Source organism: Mobula birostris, chromosome 7, assembly GCF_030028105.1.
Source record: "Mobula birostris isolate sMobBir1 chromosome 7, sMobBir1.hap1, whole genome shotgun sequence".
NCBI classification, from domain to species: Eukaryota; Metazoa; Chordata; class Chondrichthyes; order Myliobatiformes; family Myliobatidae; genus Mobula; species Mobula birostris.
Window position 1 is genome coordinate 30,943,655 of NC_092376.1, and position 22,313 is coordinate 30,965,967.

Sequence of the window (22,313 nt, forward strand, 5' to 3'; positions counted from 1 at the left end):
ATTATATCTTCCATGATTATTTCCAGCATCAATTCACTTTTTGAACAAAAAGAAAGCAAACCAATGATTGTCACTTAGTAATTCTCCTGTATCAGACAAGAAACCAATTTGCTTCCAATTTGTAATATCTTTTTCATTATTCCTCTTCAGACAACAATAATTTGGGATGCTCATACAGGTGAAGCAAAGCAACAATTTCCATTTCATTCAGGTAAGATGGAATAGTTTTATATATTTAACTAGCCATTATGCATTAATTATCTACTTTGGATTTCAGTTGTGCATAACTTCATTGTCTGATGCAGGGTTTCAACCTGAAATGTTGACAATTCCTTTCCTCCCACAGATGTTGTTTGGCACACAGAGTTCCTCCTGCAGATTGTTTCCCCAAACTCCAACACCTACATTCTTTTATGTCTCAAAATTTGTTTTTTTTGACCAACAGGCTAATATAAACTATATGAACAGGAGGCTATGCAGAATTGGGAGCATGGCTAAGGAAGCAAAACCAATTGGAAAATATCACTTATCATAATTCCTGTCTGATTCTCCACTGCAAAAACATCTCCAATGAGATTGCAGGACCTGAACAGCAAAAGAAGCTGAACATTCTTTAAAAAAGCTGCATTCCCCTTGTCCTGCTTGATTGGTTTTGTAATGTGCTATTGACTTCAACTTTGGAGTTCTCTGCTTTCAAAAATCATTTGCTATTTTTGCAGCTCCTGCTTTGGATGTAGATTGGCAGAACAACACTACATTTGCATCCTGCAGCACTGACATGTGCATTCACGTGTGCCGACTCGGCTGTGACCGTCCTGTAAAAACATTCCAAGGGCATACTGTAAGTTAACAATTTCAGTGGAGGTGAACGATATTTTTGTGCAGTGCTGACATTACATAGCTTTAGAGCAACTATATATTGTATGTTATTGACAATGAATAATACTTTGCAGGGAGTTTTGATCTGAAGGAATTCTTCTGAATCTATTGCTCTGTGTAACTTTTTTTATCAAATACATTTTCTGAACCTTCTAAGCAAAAATCTGTTGTTTTTTAAGAGGACGTATTTTTTTTTGCTAAGAGTGTGGGATAGGCTAACAACTATTTAGATATGTAACATATAGGAAATGTTATCTTTAGGTGTAAATGTAGTGTGGTGCTGATGGTGAGCACAGAAACAGGCTCTTTGACTGAACTCATCGGTGTCAACCACGATGCCCACCTAAGCCAGTTCACTTGCCTGCATATGGCCCATATCCCTGTAAACTTTTCCTATCCATGTACAGTCCAAGTGTCTTTTGGTTAGTAAATTTTCTGCACGTCAATTAAGTAATTAATAAGATAATGAATTTATCCAGTGCTATGTTAATAAGAGATTGAATAGGTAACAACACAAACAATCGTTTTCTACTAGTTTTTGAGCAAGATATTAGAAATTGTGTTTTGCTGAAAAAACTTTTGGTATTCTCTTTGATAATACTGGCTAGCTTACCTTCATATATCATCTTTTCTCTCCTTATGGTTTTTTGAGTTGCCTTTTGTTGGTTTTTAAAAGCTTCCCAATCCTCTAACTTCCCACTAATTTTTGCTATATTACATGCCCTCTCTTTTGCTTTTATGCTGTCTTTGACTTCCCTTGTCAGCAGCAGTTGCATCGTCCTCTATTAGAATACTTCTTCTTTGGGCTAAATCTACCCTGCACCTTCCAAATTGCTCCCAGAAACTCCAAACATTGCTGTTTGACTGTCAGCCCCGCTAGTGTCCCCTTCCAATCAATGTTAGCCGGTTCCTCTATCATGCCTCTGTAATTCTTTTTACTCGACTGTAATAATGATACATCTCAATTTAACTTCTGACTCTCAAACTGCAGAGTGAATTCTATCATATTTTAATCACTGCCTCCCAAGTTCAAAGTAAAGTTATTATCAAATTACCAAGCAGAGTTCACTGCCAAGAAGGACCACCAGCGCCTTTACTTCCTGAGAAAACTAAAGAAATTCGGCCTGTCCCCTAAAATCCTCACTAATTTTTATAGATGCACCGTAGAAAGCATTCCTCTAGGGTGCATCACAACCTGGTATGGAAGTTGTCCTGTCCAAGACCGAAAGAAGTTGCAGAAGATCGTGAACACAGCGCAGCACATCACACAAACCAATCTTCCATCCGTGGACTCACTTTACACCGCACGCTGTTGGAGCAGTGCTGCCAGGATAACCAAGGACACGCCCACCCAGCCAACAGACTTTTCGTCCCTCTTCCCTCCGGGAGAAGGTTCAGGAGCTTGAAGGCTCGTACGGCCAGATTTGGGAACAGCTTCTTTCCAACTGTGATAAGACTGCTGAGTGGATCCTGACCCAGATCTGGGCCATACCCTCGAAATATCCGGACCTGCCTCTTGATTTTTTTGCACTACCTTACTTCCCATTTTTCTATTTTCCATTTACGATTTATAATTTAAATTTTTAATATTTACTAATTTTAACTATTTTTAATATTTATAATATTTAATATTTGTAATCCAGGGAGTGTGAAGCGCAGAATCAAATATCGGTGTGATGATTGTACGTTCTAGTACCAATTGTTTGGCGATAATAAAGTATAAAATATAAATTACCTATATGTTACCACATACACCAAACATATGAAACGTAGAAACATAGAAAACCAGCACAATACTGGATCTTCAGTCCACAAAGCTGTGCCAAACATGTACTTACCTTAGAAATTACCTAGGGTTACCCATAGTCCTTATTTTTCTAAACTCTATATACCTATCCAGAAATCTCTTAAAAGACCCTATCATTTCTGCCTCCACCACTGCTGCCGGCAGCCCACGCCACGCACTCACCACTCTGTGCGTAAAAAATTTACCCCTGACATCTCCTCTGTACCTACTTCCAAGCACCTTAAAACTATGCCCTCTTGTGCTAGCCATTTCAGCCCTCGGAAAAAGCCTCTGACTATCCACACGATCAATGCCTCTCATCATCTTGTACACCTCTATCAGGTCACCTCTCATCCACTGTCATACCAAGGAGAAAAGGCCGAGTTCACTCAACCTATTCTCATAAGGCATGCTCCCCAATCCAGGCAACATCCTTGTAAATCTCCTCTGCACTCTTTCTATGATTTCCACATCCTTTCTGTACTGAGGCGACCAGAATTGAGCACAGTACTCCAAGTGGGGTCTGACCAGGGCCCCATATAACTGCAACATTACCTCTCAGCTCTTAAACTGAATCCCACGATTGATGAAGGCCAATGCACCATATGCCTTCTTAACCACAGAGTCAACCTGCACAGCAGCTGTGGACTCGGACCCCAAGATCCCTCTGATCCTCCACACTGCCAAGAGTCTTACCATTAACACTATGTTCTGCCATCATATTTGACTTACCAAAATGAACCACCTCACACTTATATGGGTTGAACTCTATCTGCACTTCTCAGCCCAGTTTTGCATCCTATCAGTGTCCCGCTGTAACCTCTGACAGCCCTCTACACTTTCCACAACACCCCCAACCTTTGTGTCATCAGCAAATTTACTAACCCAACTCTCCACTTCCTCATCCAGGTCACTTATAAAAATCATGAAGAGTAGGGGTCCCAGAACAGATCCCTGAGGCACACCACTGGTCACCAACCTCCATGCAAAATACATAGTACAGGCAAACACAGTAAATCCAATAAACATAGTAGAATCGGTGAAAGACCGCAACCAACAAGATGGACAATATAATCATGTGCAAAACACAATAAACAAAAGAAAAAAGAAATAATAATGATTAATAAAAAAGCAATAAATGTTGAGAACATGAGATTAAGAGTCCTTGAAAGTGAGTCCATAGGTTGCAGGAATAGTTCAGTGATGGGTTGACTGAAGATTTCTTCAATGTTCAAGAGCCTGATTGTTGAGGGGCAATATCTATTCCTGAACCTGGTGATGTGGATTCTGCAGCCCCTGTACCAACTTCTTAAAGAAAGGGTTCCTTTACCTTAAACTCTGTAAACAAATCTGGTTCATTACTAACACTCAATCCAGAATTGCTTTTCTCCCAGTGAACTCAACCACAAGCTGTTTTAAAAGCCACCTTGTAGGCATAATATTTAATCCTGCTCTCTAATCTACCTGCGTATTGAATTCCCCCATGAATATCGTAACATTTTCCATTTTACATATCTTTTCTATCTTCTGTTTTTTTAAAATTTGTACCAGGAGAGGGAAGGGCAAGAGTCAGATACTAGACAGTACCCCTGTGGCTGTCCCCTTAATGTTAAGACCTCCTGTTTGAGTACTGTTGTGGGGGGGGGGAGCCTACCTGGGGGAAGCAATAGAGGCCACCCCTCTGGCACAGAGTCTGGCCCTGTGACTCAGAGGGGTAGGGAAAGGAAGAGGATGGCAGCAGTGATAGAGGACTCTATAGTTAGGGGGGGCAGACAAGCAATTCTGTGGACGCAGGAAAGAAACACGGATAGTAGTTTGCTTCCCAGGTGCCAGGGTCCGAGATGTTTCTGATCATGTCTACGTTATTCTGAAATGGGAAGGTGAACAGCCAGAGGTTGTGGTACATAATGGTACCAACGACATCGGTAGGAAAAGGGAGGAGGTCCTGAAAACGGACTACAGGGAGTTAGGAAAGAAGCTGAGAAACAGGACCTCAAAGGTAGTAATCGTGGGCTTACTGCCTGTGCCACATGACAGTGAGCATGGGGAAAGAGTGAGGTGGAGGATAAATGCGTAGCTGAGGGTTTGGAGCAGGGGGCAAGGATTTTGATTTCTGGATCACTGGGACCTGTACAAAAAGGATGGGTTGCACTTGAATCCAAAGGGGACCAATATCCTGGCAGAGAGGTCTGCCTAGGCTATTGGGGAGAGTTAAAACTAGAATTGCTGGAGGGTGGGAACTGATCTGAAGAGACGGTGGAAGGGGCATTTAGCTCACAAATAGAGAAAGCTTGTAGGCAGTGTGAGAGGAACGATAGGCAGGTGATAGAGAATGGATGCACTCAGACTGATGGTTTGAGATGTGTCTATTTTAATGCAAGAAGCATCGTAAACAAAGTGGATGAGCTTAGAGTGTGGATCAGTACTTGGAGTTATGATGTTGTGGCCATTACAGAGACTTGGATGGCTTGGGCAGGAATGGCTACTTAACGTGCCAGGCTTTAGATGTTTCAGAAAGGACAGGGAGGGAAGCAAAAGAGGTGGGGACGGGGCAGAGATAGTGTCACGGCTGCAGAAAAGGAGGAAGTCATGGAGGGATTGTTTACTGAGTCTCTGGGTGGAAGTTAGAAACAGGAAGGGGTCAATAGCTCTACTGGGTGATTTATAGACCATCCATTAGTTAATAGGAACGTCGAGGAGCAGATAGAGACAGATTCTGGAACGCTGCAGTAACAAAGGGTTGTCATGGGGGATTTTAATTTCCCCAATATTGATTGGCATCTCCCTAGAGCGAGGGGTTTAGATGGGGTGGAGTTTGTTAGGTATGTTCAGGAAGGTTTTCTGACACAATATGTAGATAAGCCTACAAGAGGAGAGGCTGTACTTGCTCTGGTATTGGGAAATGAACCTGGTCGGGTGTCAGGTCTCTCAGTGGGTGAGCATTTTGGAGATAGTGATCATAATTCTATCTCCTTTACCATAGCATTGGAAAAGGATAGGGACAAACAAGTTAGGAAAGCGTTTAATTGGAGTAAGGGGAGATATGAAGCTATCAGGCAGGAACTTGGAAGTGTAGGTTGGGAGCAGGTGTTCTCGGGGAAATGTACGGCAGAAATATGGCAAATGTTCAGGGGATATTTGCATGGTGTTTTGCATAGGTATGTTCCAATGAGACAGGGAAAGGATGGTAGGGTACAGGATCCGTGGTGTACAAAGGCTGTTGAAAATCTAGTCAAGAAGATAAGAAAAGCTTACACAAGGTTCAAAAAACTAGGTGATGATAGAGATCTAGAAAATTATAAGGCTAGCAGGAAAAAGCTTAAGAATGAAATTAGGAGAGCCAGAAGGGGCCATGAGAAGGCCTTGGTTAGCAGGATTAAGGAAAATCCCAAGGCATTCTACAAATATATGAAGAGCAAGAGGATAAGGCATGAGAGATTAGGACCAATCAAGTGTGGCAGTGGAAAAGTGGGAATGGAAGCGTAGGAGGTAGCGGAGGTACTTAATGAATACCTCGCTTCAGTATTCACTATGGAAAAGGACTTTGGCGATTGTTGGGAAGACTTACAGCTGACTGAAAAGCTTGAGTGTATAGACATTAAGAAGGAGGATGTGCTGGAGCTTTTGGAAAGCATCAAGTTGGATAACTCACCGGGACCAGCCGAGATATACCCAGGCTACTGTAGGAGGTGAGGGAAGAGATTGCTGAGCCTCTGGCAATGATCTTTGCATCATCAATGGGGACCGGAGAGGTTCCGGAGGTTGGAGGGTTGCAGATGTTGTTCCCTTGTTCAGGAAAGGGGGTAGAGATAGCCCAGGAAATTATAGACCAGTGAGTCTTACTTCAATGGTAGGTAAGTTGATGGAGAAGATCCTGAGAGGCAGGACTTATGAACATTTGGAGAGACATAATATGATTAAGAATAGTCAGCATGGCTTTGTCAAAGGCAGTTCGTACTTTACGAGCTTGATTGAATTTTTTGAGGATGTGACTAAACACATTGATGAAGGTAGAACAGTCGATGTAGTGTATATGGATTTCAGCAAGGCATTTGATAAGGTACCCCATGCAAGGGATCCAAGGGGACATTGCTCTGTGGATCCAGAACTGGCTTGCATGCAGAAGACAAAGAGTGGTTGTAGACAGGTCATATTCTGCATGGAGGTTGGTGACCAGTGGTGTGCCTCAGGGATCTGTTCTAGGACCCCCTCTCTTCGTGATGTTTATAAATTACCTGGATGAGGAAGTGGGGGGATGGGTTAGTAAATTTATTGATGACACAAAGGTTGGGGTGTTGTGGATAGTGTGAAAGGCTGTCAGAGGTTACAGCAGGACATTGATAGGATGCAAAACTGGTCTGAGAAGTGGCAGACGGAGTTCAACCTAGATAAGTATGAGGTAGTTCGTTTTGGTAGGTCTAATATGATGGCAGAATATAGTATTAATGGTAAGACTGTTGGCAGTGTGGAGGATCAGAGGGATCTTGGGTTCCAAGTCCACAGATGCTGCGCAGGTTGACTGTGTGGTTAAGAAGGCAAACGGTATATTGACCTTCATTAACCATGGGATTGAGTTCAAGAGCCAAACAGTAATGTTACAGATATATAGGACCCTGGTCAGACCCCACTTGGAGTACTGTGTTCATTTCTGGTCGCCTCACTACAGGAAGGATGTGGAAACTATAGATAGGGTGCAGAGGAGATTTAAAAGGATGTTGCCTGGATTGGGGAGCATGTCTTATGAGAATAGGTTGAGTGAATTTGACCTTTTCTCCTTGGAGCAATGTAGGATGAGAGGTCACCTGATAAAGGTGTATAAGATGATGAGAGGCGTTGATCGTGTGGATAGTCAGAGGCTTTATCCCAGGGCTGAAATAGCTAACACAAGAGGACATCGTTGTAAGGTGCTTGGAAGTAAGTACAGAGAAGATGTCAGGGCTTAAGTTTTTTATGCAGAGCATGGTGAGTGTGTGGAATGGGCTGCCGGCCACAGTGGTGGAGGTGGATACAATAGGGTCTTTTAAGAGGCTCCTGGATAGGTACATAGAACTTAGAAAAATAGAGGGCTATGGGTAACCCAAGGTAATTTCTCAAGTAAGTACATGTTCAGCACAGCATTGTGGGCCAAAGGGCCTGTATTGTGCTATAGGTTTTCTGTGTTCTACGTTCTACATCCTGACGACTGTTCAGAGACCTGCGCGTAATGCCATCAAGGTCTATTTTAGTGTTGAGGACCATCAAGGTCTATTTTAAGTTTCTTAACTATACCCACAAGGATTCTACATCTTCTGATCTTATGCCACCTCCTTCTAAGGATTTGATTTCATTTTTTACCAACAGAGCTATCCCACCTCCTCTGACTACCTGCCTGTCCTTTCAATATAATGTGCATCCTTGGATGCTAAATTCCATGATCTTCTTTCGCCACAAATCGAGGTTCTTCTACATGACAAGATCATCTACCTTATTTCATATACTGCATGTATTCAGATACAACACTTTCAGTGCTGTTTTCATCACCATTCTAAATTTTCCCTTCATGTTATACTTCAACTCACTCCACTGACTGCAATTTTGTCCTATCATCTGCCTGTCCTTTCTCACAGTCTCACTGCGCACTATATCTACTTGTAATGTATATCAACTGCCCCATTTTCAGCTCTACCGTCCTGGTTCCCACTTCCTGCCAAATTAGTTTAAACCCTCTTCAATAGCTCCAGCAAGCCTATCCACAAAAATATTGTAGCACCTTGAGTTCAGTTGTAACTCATCCTTTTTGTATGGGTCATTCTTTCCCTAGAAGAGACCCCAAAGATCCAGAAATCTGAAACCCTGGCCAGGCACCAATTCCTCAGCCACACATTCAACTGTCAAATCATCCTATTCTATCCCTCACTGGTGCATGACACTGGCAGCAGTCCTGAGATCACTACCCTGGACGTCCTGCTTTTCAGCCTTTTACCTAACTCCCTATATCCTCTCTTCAGGTCTTCCTTCCTTTTCTTACTGTGTCATTGATACCAGGTGTCACGTCTTCTGGCTGCTCACTCTCCTTATGAATGCTGTGGACCTGATCTGAGATATCCCTGACCCTGACACCTGGGAGGCAACATACCACATACCATCCAGATGTCTCTTTCATGTCCACAATATCCCCTGTCTACTCCTCTAACTGTGGAATTCCCCACCACTACTGCACTCCCTCTTCTTCCTCCTTCCCTTCTGAGCTACAATGCCAGAGATCTGGTCGCTGCAGTATCCCTGGTAGGTCGTCTCCCCCAACAGTATCCAAAGTAGTGTACTTATTATTGAAGGGAACAGCCACAGGGGTACTCTGCATGGGCTACCTATTCCCTTTCCCTTTCTTGACAGTCACCCAGGTACCTGCCTTCTGCAACTTAGACCATAAAATATAGGAGCAGAATTACGCTATTTTGTCATGGCTGATCCATTTCCTTCTTAACCCCATTCTCCTGCCTTCCCCTTGTAACCTTTCACACCCAGACATATCAACCTCCACCTTAAATACACCCAATGACTTGACCTCCATAGCTGTTTGTGGCAGCGATTTCCCTTCCCAACCACTGACGTCAAGCTGAGAGTGGAGTGACATTTATAATTTTCCAGTCTTCAGGAACCGGGCTGGAATCTAGTGATTCTTGAAAGATCATTACAAATGCCTCCACAATCTGTCCAGCACCTTTTTCAGAACTGTGGGGTGTATTCCATCTGGTCCAGGTGACTTATCTACCTTCAGACCTTTCAGCTTCCTAAGCATCTTTTCCCTAGTAATAGCAACTCCACTCACTTCTGCCACTGACACTCTCAAACTTCTGGCATACTACTAGTGTCTTCCACAGTGAAGACAGATGTAAAATACTTAATTAGTTTGTTTGCCATTTCCTTTTCCCCATTTCCTACCCCTCCAGGGTCATATTCCAGTGGTCCAATATCCATTCTCGGCTCTCTTTTGCTCTTTCCATATTTGAGAAAACTTTTGGTATTACCTTTGATACCTTTGGCTAGCTTACCTTAATATTTTATCTTTTACCTCCTCATGGTTTTTGAACTGCCTTCTGTTGGTTTTTAAAAGGTTCCCAATCCTCTAAATTCCTACTACTTTTTGCTCTATCACATGCCCTCTTTTTTGCTTTTCTGTTGTTTTTTGACTTACTTTGTCAGCCACAGTTGTCTCATCCTGCCATTAGAATGCTACTTCTTCTTTGGGATGTATATATCCTGGGCCCTCTGAATTGCTCCCAGAAACTTCAGCCACTGCTGTTCTGCCGTCATGCCTGCTAGAGACCCCTTCCAATCAACTTTGTCCAGCACCTCTCTTATGCCTTTATACTTCCCTTTACTCCACTGTAATACTGATATATATGACTTTAGCTTCTGCATCTCAAATTACAGGGTGAAGTCTTATCATATTATGATCACTGCCCCCTAAGGCAGTGGTTCTCATACTGGGGTCCACAAAGCTGTTGCTTAACGGTATTGATCCATGGCAATCCAGTGCATTATGCAACACCCAATCCAGAATAGCCTTTCCCCCAGTGGGCTCAACCACAAACTGCTTTAAAAGCCATCTCGTAGGCTTTCTACAAATTCTCTCTCTTGGGACCCAACACCAACCTGATTTTTTACAATCTACCTGCATATTGAAATTCCCCATGACTATTGTGACATTGCCCTTTTGACATGTATTTTCTATCTCTCAGTGTGATTTATAGCCCACATCCTGGCTACTGCTCAGAGGTGTGTATGTATCTCGCATCAGAGTATATTTACCTTTGCAGTTTCTTAACCCTACCACAAGGATTCTACGTCTTTTGATCCTATGTCACCTCTTTCTAAGGATTTGATTTCATTTTTTACCAACAGAACCACCCCACCCCTCCACGTACCTGCCTGTCCTTTTGATACAATGTGCATCCTTAGATTTTTAGTTTCCAACTATAGTCTTTCAGCCATGGCTGGTTGATGACCAGGACATCATACTTATCAATCTCTAACTGCACTACAAGATCATCTACCTTATTCTGTACACTACATGCATTCGAATATAACACCTTTAGTCCCATATTCTTCACCCTTTCAGATTTGTCCCCATGTTGTACTGCAACTTATTCCACTGACTGGGATTTTGCTTTATCATCAGTCTGCCCTTCCTGATAGTCTCACTGCATTCTTCATCTAGTTGTATACTCAACCCTATCACTAGTTCCCATCCCACAGCCAATTTAGTTTAAACCTTCCCTAACTGCTGTGGCAAACCTGCCAGCTAGGATATCGGTCCCTCTTGGGTTCAGATGTAACCTATCCTTTTCGTACAAGTCATGCCTTCCTCAGAAGGGATCCCAATAATCCAGAAATCTAAAGTTCTGCCTCCTGCAGGAGTTCCTCAGTCACACATTCATCCACCAAATCATCATATTCTTACTCCCACCTAGGGGTAGCTCCTATCTATCACCTCCTAATTCTCCCAAATCCTCTCTGAAGGTTATTGTGCTGCAGCTCCAGTTCCTTAACATCGTCTGTAAGAAGCTGCAGCTTGTTGCAGTTTATGCAGATATAGTTATCAAGGAATAAGAATCAGGTTTATTATCACCAGCATGTGACGTGAAATTTGTTAACTTAGCAGCAGTAGTTCAATGCAATACGTAATCTAGCAGAGAAAGAGAGAAAAAAAATAAATTAAATAAAACATAATAATAAACAAGCAAATCAATTACATATATTGAATAGATTTTTTTTTAAATGTGCAAAAAAAAGTGAGGTAGTGTTCAGAGCTTCAATGTCCATTTAGAAATCGAATGGCAGAGGGAAAGAAGCTGTTCCTAAATCGCTGAGTGTGTGCCTTCAGTCTTCTGTATCTCCTACCTGATGGTAACAGTGAGAAAAGGGCATGCCCTGGGTGCTGGAGGTCCTTAATAATGGATGCTGCCTTTCTTTGAGTGGATGTTTTCCAGAGTTCTCACATTTCACACAAAGAACATGCCCCTTAACCTTGGACCCATTCTCACCACACTATCTATGTACTAATAGACAAAGAAAGAGAGAAAAAATCTTACTAGAAACTTGAGCCTGTTATTGCCAAAGCCTGACCACTCTAACACAATCCACTCCAACAATGGCTGCTCCACATATACCTCGCTTCTTTTTATTGACCTTTGCTGAGTCCCTTAGAGATCTTTATGATTGCATCCCACTAAAATGTCCTGAAAGGCCCCAAGTTCTTTTTAAACCTTCCACTTCCTTAGCCAAACATTAACTGCTTGAAATGATTGCAGCCTGCCAAAAATTCCCAAAAGGCCCTGAGCTCTTCTGTGAGGAAGATGATATTGAGAAGCAAAGATTGTCCTCACAGAACTCTCAGTACATTATTTCATTATCCCTCTCACTACTAACTTGAGCTTTTTCTCCTCCTGAATTTCTTTCATTTCTTCTCTATCTCGATCTGAACCTTGGATATGGGAGTATGCATCAACACAGATGTGGGAATGTGCTTCGAGGGAGAAGTAAATTAAAAGCAAATTGTACTGAACAAAAGCTGCTCCACAAACCCCATTCCATTCCCTAAAATTGATCTTTGGGATCTTGTGCAGTTATAATCGATTTATTACTATGTTTGCACTTATAAAGCATACATGTTCTATATGTTGTGTTGTACGTGAACATGTTATCACATAAGAAAGTCACCATAAAACAATATAGAAAAACATAGTTCCTGAGTAACTTAAAAAAGAAAATAGAATATTGACTTATAGAATAAGTACATACCCAGGACAAATTATTCACAAGAATGGAGGAAAAAATGATAAAGAAGTACCTAAAGTCAGACATCCCGCCTCTCCCGGAAGTTCCGGGAGTCTCCCGCATATTGATAGCGGCTCCCTGATGCCGGTAAATTATATACAATATCTCGGAAATCAACTTTATTGAGAGAGAGAGCGAGAGAGAGCACCATGGCAGAGTGTTCCAAAAAAAGAAAATATAAAACGTACATCACCCCAGACTACACTAAAGTGTACCCCTGCCTAATAGGGGTCAAAAATAATGAGTGTTGCTCGCTGCCCTGTTTGCAACAGTGACTTTTCTATTGCCCATGGTGGGTTAAGACTGTAAATAGGGTTGCCAACTGTCCCATATTAGCTGGGACATCCCGTATATTGGGCTAAATTGGTTTGTCCCATATGGGACCGCCCTTGTACCGTATTCCCCCCGGTAAGGTAGAGTGTTCCTATGAAACCATTCGTAAGCCAAAATGACGTAAAGCGAAGAAGCAATTACCATTAACTTATATAGGAAAATTTTTTCAGCGTTACCAGACCCAAAAAATAACCTACCAAATCATACCAAATAACACATAAAACCTAAGATAACACTAACATATAGTAAAAGCAGTAATGATATGATAAATACACAGCCTATATAAAGTAGAAATAATGTATGTACGGTGTCGTTTCACTTTAACAGAATCGGGAAGATTAAGCCAAAACCGATTTGTAGAAAAAAAAACCGGCATGTACACGCATGCGCACACAGGTGCCCGCACAAGGCTTCATGGTAGTCTTTCTCAGGGTAAACACAAGTGTCCCATATTTGACTGCTACTTTTATCCCTTATTTGGGAGTGAGAAAGTTGTCAACCCTAACTGTAAAAGACATGTTGAGGTGAGTTTAACAGGTATCATTCATTCATTGGCATAGCTAACGTTATTTAAACTAGCTGGCTAGCTGCTAAGGAGCTACTGTATTGCAGACATCCCACCTGTCCCAGAAGTTCTGGGAGTCTCCTGCAAATTGATGGTGCTACCTCCCTGAAATGAGTTTTTGCAGGGTGGGATGTCTGTAAAGTTTCAAGATGCATTTCCCAGGGGTTGCAATACTCCATCAAAAGTTTATGAACTGTTCAAAGAATTTCAAAGATGAGAATGTAACAAGCTGTCTTCTAGAGAAAGTTAACACTTGTTTTTACAATTTTTATTAGTATTGCTCATTTGCACTTCTTACATTTCAGAATGAAGTTAATGCAATCAAATGGGACCCATCTGGCATGTTACTTGCATCGTGCTCAGATGACATGACACTGAAGGTAGGACAATTTAATTATGGCTTAAATCCCTTGTTAACTCTGATAATAAATCTTTGCAGCAGCTATGTTTTTAACTAAGTGAGAACTAAAGGTTTCCAATCACTTCATTCCCAAATTTCATGTGGAAAATAAGAAAGCTTTTAAGTCCATGATCCCATTATTTGGTCTTTTTTTTAAAAATACACGCCAATCTGAAGTAAAGGCACGCATCTTAGCCTCATCTACACTGCATCATATTAGTTACAAGGATATTTTGCTTCTGTGTAGAAAATTGGATAGAAACATAAAGAAATGATGGTGTCCCTCATAAAGATATGGACCCTCACTTTATTTCAGTCATCATAGCAGTTTGTGTGGAAACACAACCCTATCCCTCGCAACTCAAATGAGTGTTCAAATTTTGTTTACTGTTTAATGCTCTAATTCCCTACTTGTATAAAGTTAACAACCATTTAAATTAAACAAAGGTGACAAGATTCCATAGCTTATATGGTTTAAAGGCAAAATCAGCTGAGAAAAACAGCACAAGTTGACAATGCCTGTTTATAATTTTATTAATATTGCCACCTTTTCTTTAGAAATAAATGTGAATATGTTACATTTGTGAAATATTTTTAATGATGTGTGCAGAGAAGATAATACAAGATTGCTTTTCTTAGATGTCAAAGGACAACCAGCTTACTGTTATCATAAATTCCAGCTTTTGTTGTGCTGCAGGCTCAAAATAAGTTATGTAGATAAAGTGTTACTGTAGATCTGTGGCAAGCCATCAGTAAATAATTATCCCACCTGTGTGATGCCATACAATAGTCTTTTATTCAACAGTAATTAGCAGATTATACATATTTCAAAAGTTTGACGGGAGATCTATGATTCCAGATGGGATCACACATTCCAAGTACTGTGAAAGGCTCAAAGTGGTATTATGGCATTCACATTAGCAATAACTGTGAAACAGTCTGTAGCAAGTGATAGTGCAAAATTGCAGACCTCAAGACAACTTACTTGGCTGGTGTCAAATGCTCTAATCATCTCCCTTGCTACTGTTGTTTCCAGCATACTGATTTACAAGTTGAAGTGACATATAATTTTATACTTTTCAATGAGTTACCGGAGGTAATAACAAACCGTTTCATGTCGTACTACATGTAATAATTTAAATTTAAAGTAAATTTGAAGCTAGTTCACAATAAACTATACCAAAAGAAGTTACAACATAAAGTTCTATCAAGATAATTCAGCGTTCCTTCTTCATTTCAGTGTTGGTAATGCAATCAGATTCAAAGGACGATTCAGAAAATCCTCTTTGCAGAGTCAACTTTAGTATTCTTCTTAAATTTACTTCTCATTGCAGATGATGTGTGGAATTCTAGTAATTTTAAAGCAATTTTCTATATTTGCAGTGGAATGGTATCCATAGATCACTTGTTTGTGCTTTGTTCTTGTACAGATCTGGAATATGAAGCAGGATGCATGTGTACATGATTTACAGGCCCACAATAAGGAGATTTACACCATAAAATGGAGCCCTACTGGTCCAGGCACCAATAACCCAAACTCCTACATTATGTTAGCCAGGTAACATTAATGATTTCCTAAACAATATGTACAGTATACCGTATCTGTAATTAAAAATTCAAAATTTTGTTCAGCAACTTCTGTGAAAGTCCACGGGAACATGTTGTTTCAAATTATCTACACTTATTACAACCTCAAGGCACAGAGGGATTGTAGTTTTAAGCTGCACAGAGAAATTGCACTTTGTTACCTTGGGTTTGTAAGAGGCAACCTTCAAACAGAGCTATTCATTCAGCTTACAAAAGGACCGATGAATTTGTATAATTTCAACATAAGTGCAGCTGTTGTTTGTCAAACAGTATGGAATATGTCATTTCCACGCAGCTGGGAAGGGCCCACCATCCCAGATTTAAGGTAGTATCAAATTTCATGAAAATGGTTATAAATCCCCAGATAGGTAAGAGGGGCTCAAAAGGCATATAGAGCTAGGTGGAGGTGGGAAGGAGGAAGTGTTGAGACTGAGACTGCTAGGTGTTAGGTGGAAACAAGGAAGGATGAAGAATAGGCAGATGGATCTGGGTGAAGAAGCAAACGAGGTGATCAGAAACTCAGCTTCGTAAATGATAGGTGGAACCAAATAAAGGAGGGATGATTGTCAGATAGAACCATATGGGGAAGGGAATAGGAAAGGTGAACCAAGGCAGAAGAAACCCAGATGGATTGGCATGTGTGTGATGGCCAGATGGAAACAGGTGGAAAAGGATAATGGCGCTTGATAATGGAGGGGAGGCATTGTGGAGAGAGCTGGGAGTGGGAAGGTAACATGAGGAGTGTGGGTTATTTGAAATAGAAAATTCAGTGTTCATACCATTGGGCTATAGGCTACTGAAACAGAATATGAGGTTTTGTTCTCCCAATTTGTGTTTGGCTTCATCGTGGCAATGGAGAAGGCTGAGGTCAGACAGGTTGGTATAGGAATGGGAACAGGAATTGGAATGACGTGCAATAAGAAGCTTAACATGTTTGTGCTGACAAAGTTCAGGTGCTCTGCTAAATGGTCTCACAAATGCTGAGAAGATCATACTGCAAGCGCTGAATGCAAGAGACCAGCTTGGAATAGGTTCCTGTGGATTTCTGTCTCACTATGAAGGGCCATTTAGGTCCCTTGAAAGTGATGAGGAAAGCGGAGAAAAGGCAACTGTTGCGGCTCCTATAGGTAAAGTGTAGAGGAATAGGGATGGGTTGGGTGGATAGGGAAGGATGGGTGAAGAAGGATGAGCAGACCACAGAGATACCAAGTGAAAAGTCCCTGCAGAAGGGAGAAAAGAAAAGGTGTAACTGATGTACAGTAAATGATGGTGAGATTCTGATGGAGCTTACAGATATAGCAAAGGATGATGTGCTGAATACAGAGTTTGGTGGTGTGAAAAATGAGGACCAAGGGAACTCTTCTGGGAGAGGGGCTGGTGAAAGCAGGCATGTAGGAAATAGAGGAATTCTGAGTGAGGCTTCCCATCTGCCACAGTTTCTGTACTTCCTTTAAATGCAGGACATCGATAATTCTACCTGACAACTAAAGAAAATTTATGGTTATATGCAACTACCATGCCAATTGGTCATTAAACTAAATCAAAAGTGTTAGAGTGAAATATTCTTTTACAATAAAGATACAATTTTAAAAAGAAAAAGTTAGCACAGTCACAAATGGAAAGAAATGAAGTCCATTTTAAATGAATTATTAACAGTGATCCCTGCCCAATAAGGATTAGTTTGAGGTGTCATTTTATGACGAATGTTAATCCATGTTGGATGTGAGCCTATGCCTAAGATTAAATGGAACAACCAATCCACTGATTTCTATTCAGTCAATCTCTTATTATTCATTAATAATCTGCCTCAATTTTGCCTCACTTACCGATTCTTTATCTAAATATTCATTAACTGAAATTGTCTCATTTTTCAGGCATTGATTTTGAGGCTTTTTTGAGAGCCACACCCTTATTATTCTGCGGGTCTCGCTATATTTGTGAGAATTTGTGATTTGCAATCATAGTGGCTAAACTTAGCCTTAATCTCATGAGACATCTGTATTTTTATTGAGTTCATTAAGCAGACATCAGATTTGGGTTGTATGGGTTATTTTTTTTCTCTCCAGGAAATAACTCTTCAAGAAATAAATGCTTTTGGAGAAACACCATCAAAGTGATTAAATGTCATTTATTTTCATAATGATAACTTGATGGCTTGGATCTCTCTATAGTAACTGGAGAATTTAGATTCTGATTAAACATGTAACTTTTCATTTTCAGTGCTTCATTTGATTCTACTGTTCGTTTATGGGATGTGGAAAGAGGAGTTTGCCTTCACACCTTAACCATGCACCAAGAGCCTGTCTATAGTGTAGCCTTCAGTCCTGATGGCAAATATCTAGCCAGTGGGTCTTTTGACAAATGTGTCCACATATGGAACACTCAGGTAAGATGAACGATACAACTAGCATGATTGACCACTGTCAGATTTGGAAAAATTCATAAGTTGTTACTGAATAACAATGATACTTTATTTAATGAAACAATTTATTGATCATGTCAGTTCGTTGGTGGTATGAACAACCGGCGTGTTAAATATTAATTTAAAAAAATCAAACAAACTTATTTGATGGGGGAAAGAATCTTCATACTCTAACCATGCAGCAAGAGCCTGTCAATGGTGTTCCAATGGCAAAGATCTAGCATTAAACACTTCCTAACAATTATGTATTGCACTGTACTGCTGCTACAAAACAACATTCACAACATATTGCATGTCAGTGAAAATAAACCTGATTCTCATCTTGGCCTCTTCCATAACCCCGTGTCTTGGTGCCTTACTGCTTTTGCTTCAACCCCTCAAACATGAGAAGTCTGAGACAAATTTTTAATGTAACACTTGTAGAACATCTAAATATTTTAGCAAACAAAACATAGCAATTATTTTAAAATTGCAAACAAATACTGTTCTGTATTGAAATTAATGTCCTTCTTTCCATAGACAGGAGCATTAGTGCACAGCTATCGAGGGACTGGAGGAATCTTTGAAGTCTGTTGGAATGCGTCAGGGGACAAAGTGGGAGCAAGTGCATCAGATGGTTCTGTAAGTGTCTGTTCTGCTCAACATGAGTTCTGCTTTTCTTTTTTCTTTCTGACTATGTGCTCTTTACAAAGCAGCAAATATAAAATATATTCCTGGATTTTTTAAACAAAGAATAACACTGTAGAAAGTGATTCTATGTCCAAACACACTGCTCTGTGTTGCCTATCAAATGATAATCCTCCTGTTATTTCCCATTTTCTTTTGACAATCAGATCTTTAGTTTCTTCTTGCAGCTTTCAAAAATGCTTCATTTCAGAAGTACTAATAGTAAATACTGAAAGTTTTTGTTCTTTATTTCCTAGGTATGTGTACTTGATCTACGGAAATAGCAGAATAGAAGGAAAACAGGATGTAAGACTAGACCAGCAGTGAATGTGTGGGTGGCAAGCACGCTCCTTCACAATGTGCCAGCTTCAGATCTGCAAGAACCTGACTTTTAAAATGAAATGGTTAAAACCAGCTCTCCCTGTCCATTTAATTTTGATTTTCTTTTGTTTCCAAAAAAAAAAGATTTTATTGGCTACACGTTCCCTCCAGATCCCACATGCTGGTTTTTGCACCAGTTGAACTCTTCACCTTTGGAATGTGATGCAAGAAAATCATGTCAGTCAGTGTTTTGAGGTTTTTAACAGGACAGATAATGGCAATTTATGTTCATGACTGAGAGCATTGTGCCAAACTGCAGATGCTGTGACGTACCAATTAAAAAACAACAAAAAATGGGGGTGGGGAGAGGGGGGGAACATTTTAAAAAATCAAGAATGGAAATGATGTAGATTTCCCTTCCTTTATACACTTTCCTCATTCTGGTTTGGACACTACAATGCTGCTGAAAAGGAAGAATGACATTGTGTGCAGTCACAGCAGAATAATCTGCAATTTTGTAATAGCAACACTTTATATTTTCTGGATTTTTGTTTTGTTTAAAAATGTTTTAGGGATGCTGGAGTATTACGTAGGTTCCTAAAAGAAGCTTTTACCAGGGTTGGATGTGAATGATTTTGTTTCTAGAAGCTGCAGGGAGGAATCTATGGGGTTTTAAAACTTAAGCTTTTCTGAACTGCTGATAGACTCGCTTACATTACTGTGCTTCAGGTCGTGATCTATTGAAAAGGCACTTCTTCAGAGAACTGCATATAAAAAGTGCTTTACATTTGAGAAGGTGAACTCATCACCAGCTTCATACAGGGAAAGAAGACTCACGGGAAGATCCCCAGTGTATTTTTGAAAAAATAAAGCAAAAGAAATATTTGTAATTTTTACCTTTAATCACACATTAGACCTTAAAAGCCAGAACGGCAAACCATAAACCTAGCAGACACTTTGTTTTAAAGAAATGCGAGAAATGAGACATCTTAACACTGTACAAGAGCTTAAATTCTTTAATCTCATGCCATGCTTTAGGTCCTTTTTTTAAAAAAAGTATTGCTAACAAAAGCTATTTAGAGTCAGGTGAGGTGCACTTTGTCTAATGTAAGGGTCTGCTTTGTTTTGTTCTCTGGGTTTTTTGAATATGTTCTTGTCACACGCAGAGTTCATTTGTCCAAAATCTGTGTTCTGGCTTTTGTTGCTTTTATTGTCTGTGTCAGACTGTCGGCCAGACTTTGTTCCTTCTCCTTGCAGCCTCTCAGGAGTTTAGGTCAGAGGAGATCATGTGACCTTTTATGTTTCTTCTAATCCAGAATGTGTGATGTAGCTCATGTGCTCATTAAAGAAAACAAATCATCAAATCATATTCAATGTCTTGAATAAATTGCTATATTTTGATATTAGAAAATATGATTCCGTGATTTTTATTTTTCCTACTTTAAAATTATTAGTTTACTTCACATGTATATTCCTGGTCATAATGTTACTGACATATTGTCATTGAAAACCACCATTATTAACGTACAAGTTCTTGCAGCATGAATGTAACAACAGTACTGAGCTTTCTTATAGCTCAGTAATTTAGTTCAAACCTTGTCATGCAACAATACAAGCCACACCAGCCCAGCTGTTCTCAGCTCTGTTAGAATTTTGTTTCTAGAGCAATGAAGGTGGAGTTCTACACCAGATTATAATCTAGTGACTGCTCCTGGAAAGTGTACATAAACCAACAATGGTTAAACGGACTTTTAGACTTGACTGGGATGCTCCTTATCAGTCACTTGTCTGGATTGCTTCTAGACACAGTAGCGAAGGATGGTTGACACCTGTATCCAGCCAGTCGGTGCCTTCAGGATAGACAGAAAACTTGAATGGTAATCATAGGCACTTTTAATTTACGGATGGAAGTACTAGTATGCATACTCTATATATACTGAAATTTTTAGGTACCAAAGTATACTAAGCAATTTAGTTATGATACACAATGACTACTGCATACAAGTAGCATATTTTATAATGCAACACAATGAAGGAACTGGATATATTTTACTTGCACAATTTTATCATTTACCATACTTGAAAATGTACATTAATTGCCCACTTTGCACCAACATTTTGTTCTTGTATGCAAATTAATTTTTCAGTGCACTTACAAGTATTATATTTTGTTTGCATTAGGAAACTTGGATCAGTAATTGTGTTTTCATTCACATCATTCATGGGTATCTTATACTTCAGCTGGTGTGTAAAAATGCTTGCTCATACATTCTGGCAGGTTTTCATTCCATCAGCTCCAAACATTCAGCATGTCCAGTGCCACCAGTCATATGTTTGCACTTATTTGAAGATGCCCTTATTGCATTTGCAAGCATTAAGTACATGAACACTAATTGTTGGAAGAACTCAACATCAATGGAGAAAAATAAACAGCTGAAATCTTTATTCCCCTCCATAGATGCTGCCTGACTTCTTGAGATCTTTTTCAGCATTTTATGTGTGTTGCTCAAGATTCCCAGTACCTGCAGAATCTCTTGTGTTTAGAAACACCACTTGATCCTTTGTTTTGGCTTATGAACATCAAATCAGTGGCTACCAGTGAGAACCCTTGTCCATAAACATCACATAGCAAGACATCATAGATGGGCTGCCCTTGACTTTTTATCCATTAATTTTTATGAACAAAAGATCACAGGCAGCACATACACAATTTCAGGGTTATGGTTATTGGTGAAATGTGGCTCTCCACCAGTATACATATTAGAAAATCAAGATTCAATTACTTATTTGAGTCTACTGTGCAATTATGAAAAACTGCAACACACATACAGAGGATTCTCATTCTCATTCTCTATCTCTACCTCTCTGTGTATGTGTGTGTGTTTGTATATATATATATATAGAGAGACAGAGAGAGAGCGCTTAAGTCACAAAAGTCACTAACTTGAAAACAGTGGTTACTAATTGGCAATGGTATAAAGAAATTCCAAAGATGATATTGAGGCTTCTACTCAAGTATAGGTGCAAACATTGAAATAAAAGCATCACTCTTGTGTGCTTCCCCTAAACATGTTGCAGGTCAAACTGGTGGAACCATGTAGAAGAAAAATCCTGTACAATGCAGCAATAACTAACAATGAAAATGTTCAAACTGTTACAGAATAGGATAGCATAAATTATACCAAATTTATAGTAAAATAAATTAAACATTGCTAAATGCCTAATTGCTTCATTCTATATCTGAATACAAGTAGAATTATTTTTCCAAGATGTTGCATGTATTTGTTAATGTGCATCAACAGTACTATTTCCCACTTCTGCAATATTAAGTGGCACTGTTGTAAAATCTCAAAATTAAACAATGTGAATTTTAAGTAGATGTGTTATGGATTATACTGAAATAGTGTCATCTCAACGGAATTGTATATAGTCAGTTATCAAAGTACCATATTTGCTGAAAGTTTGTTGTGAACCATTTATGCTAATCTGATGTTACAGTTATTTGCAAACTTTGTCACACATGGTGTCATAATTT

The 22,313-nt window shown here is 39.9% G+C and overlaps 1 protein-coding gene across 2 annotated transcripts in view; it reads left to right on the plus strand.

Annotated features, from left to right (window-relative positions):
• LOC140200085 (F-box-like/WD repeat-containing protein TBL1X) overlaps positions 1–20,165 on the plus strand; it is a 385,438-nt gene extending 365,273 nt beyond the window's left edge. For both annotated transcript variants that reach the window (XM_072262830.1, XM_072262831.1), the window contains 7 exons: positions 151–211; positions 720–841; positions 13,688–13,762; positions 15,213–15,340; positions 17,590–17,755; positions 18,311–18,412; positions 18,715–20,165. In XM_072262830.1, the coding sequence (XP_072118931.1) occupies positions 151–211; positions 720–841; positions 13,688–13,762; positions 15,213–15,340; positions 17,590–17,755; positions 18,311–18,412; positions 18,715–18,741 (681 nt within the window). In that variant the 3' untranslated portion in view covers positions 18,742–20,165. The remainder of the gene's footprint in view (positions 1–150; positions 212–719; positions 842–13,687; positions 13,763–15,212; positions 15,341–17,589; positions 17,756–18,310; positions 18,413–18,714) is intronic.
• Positions 20,166–22,313: the final 2,148 nt, after the last annotated feature.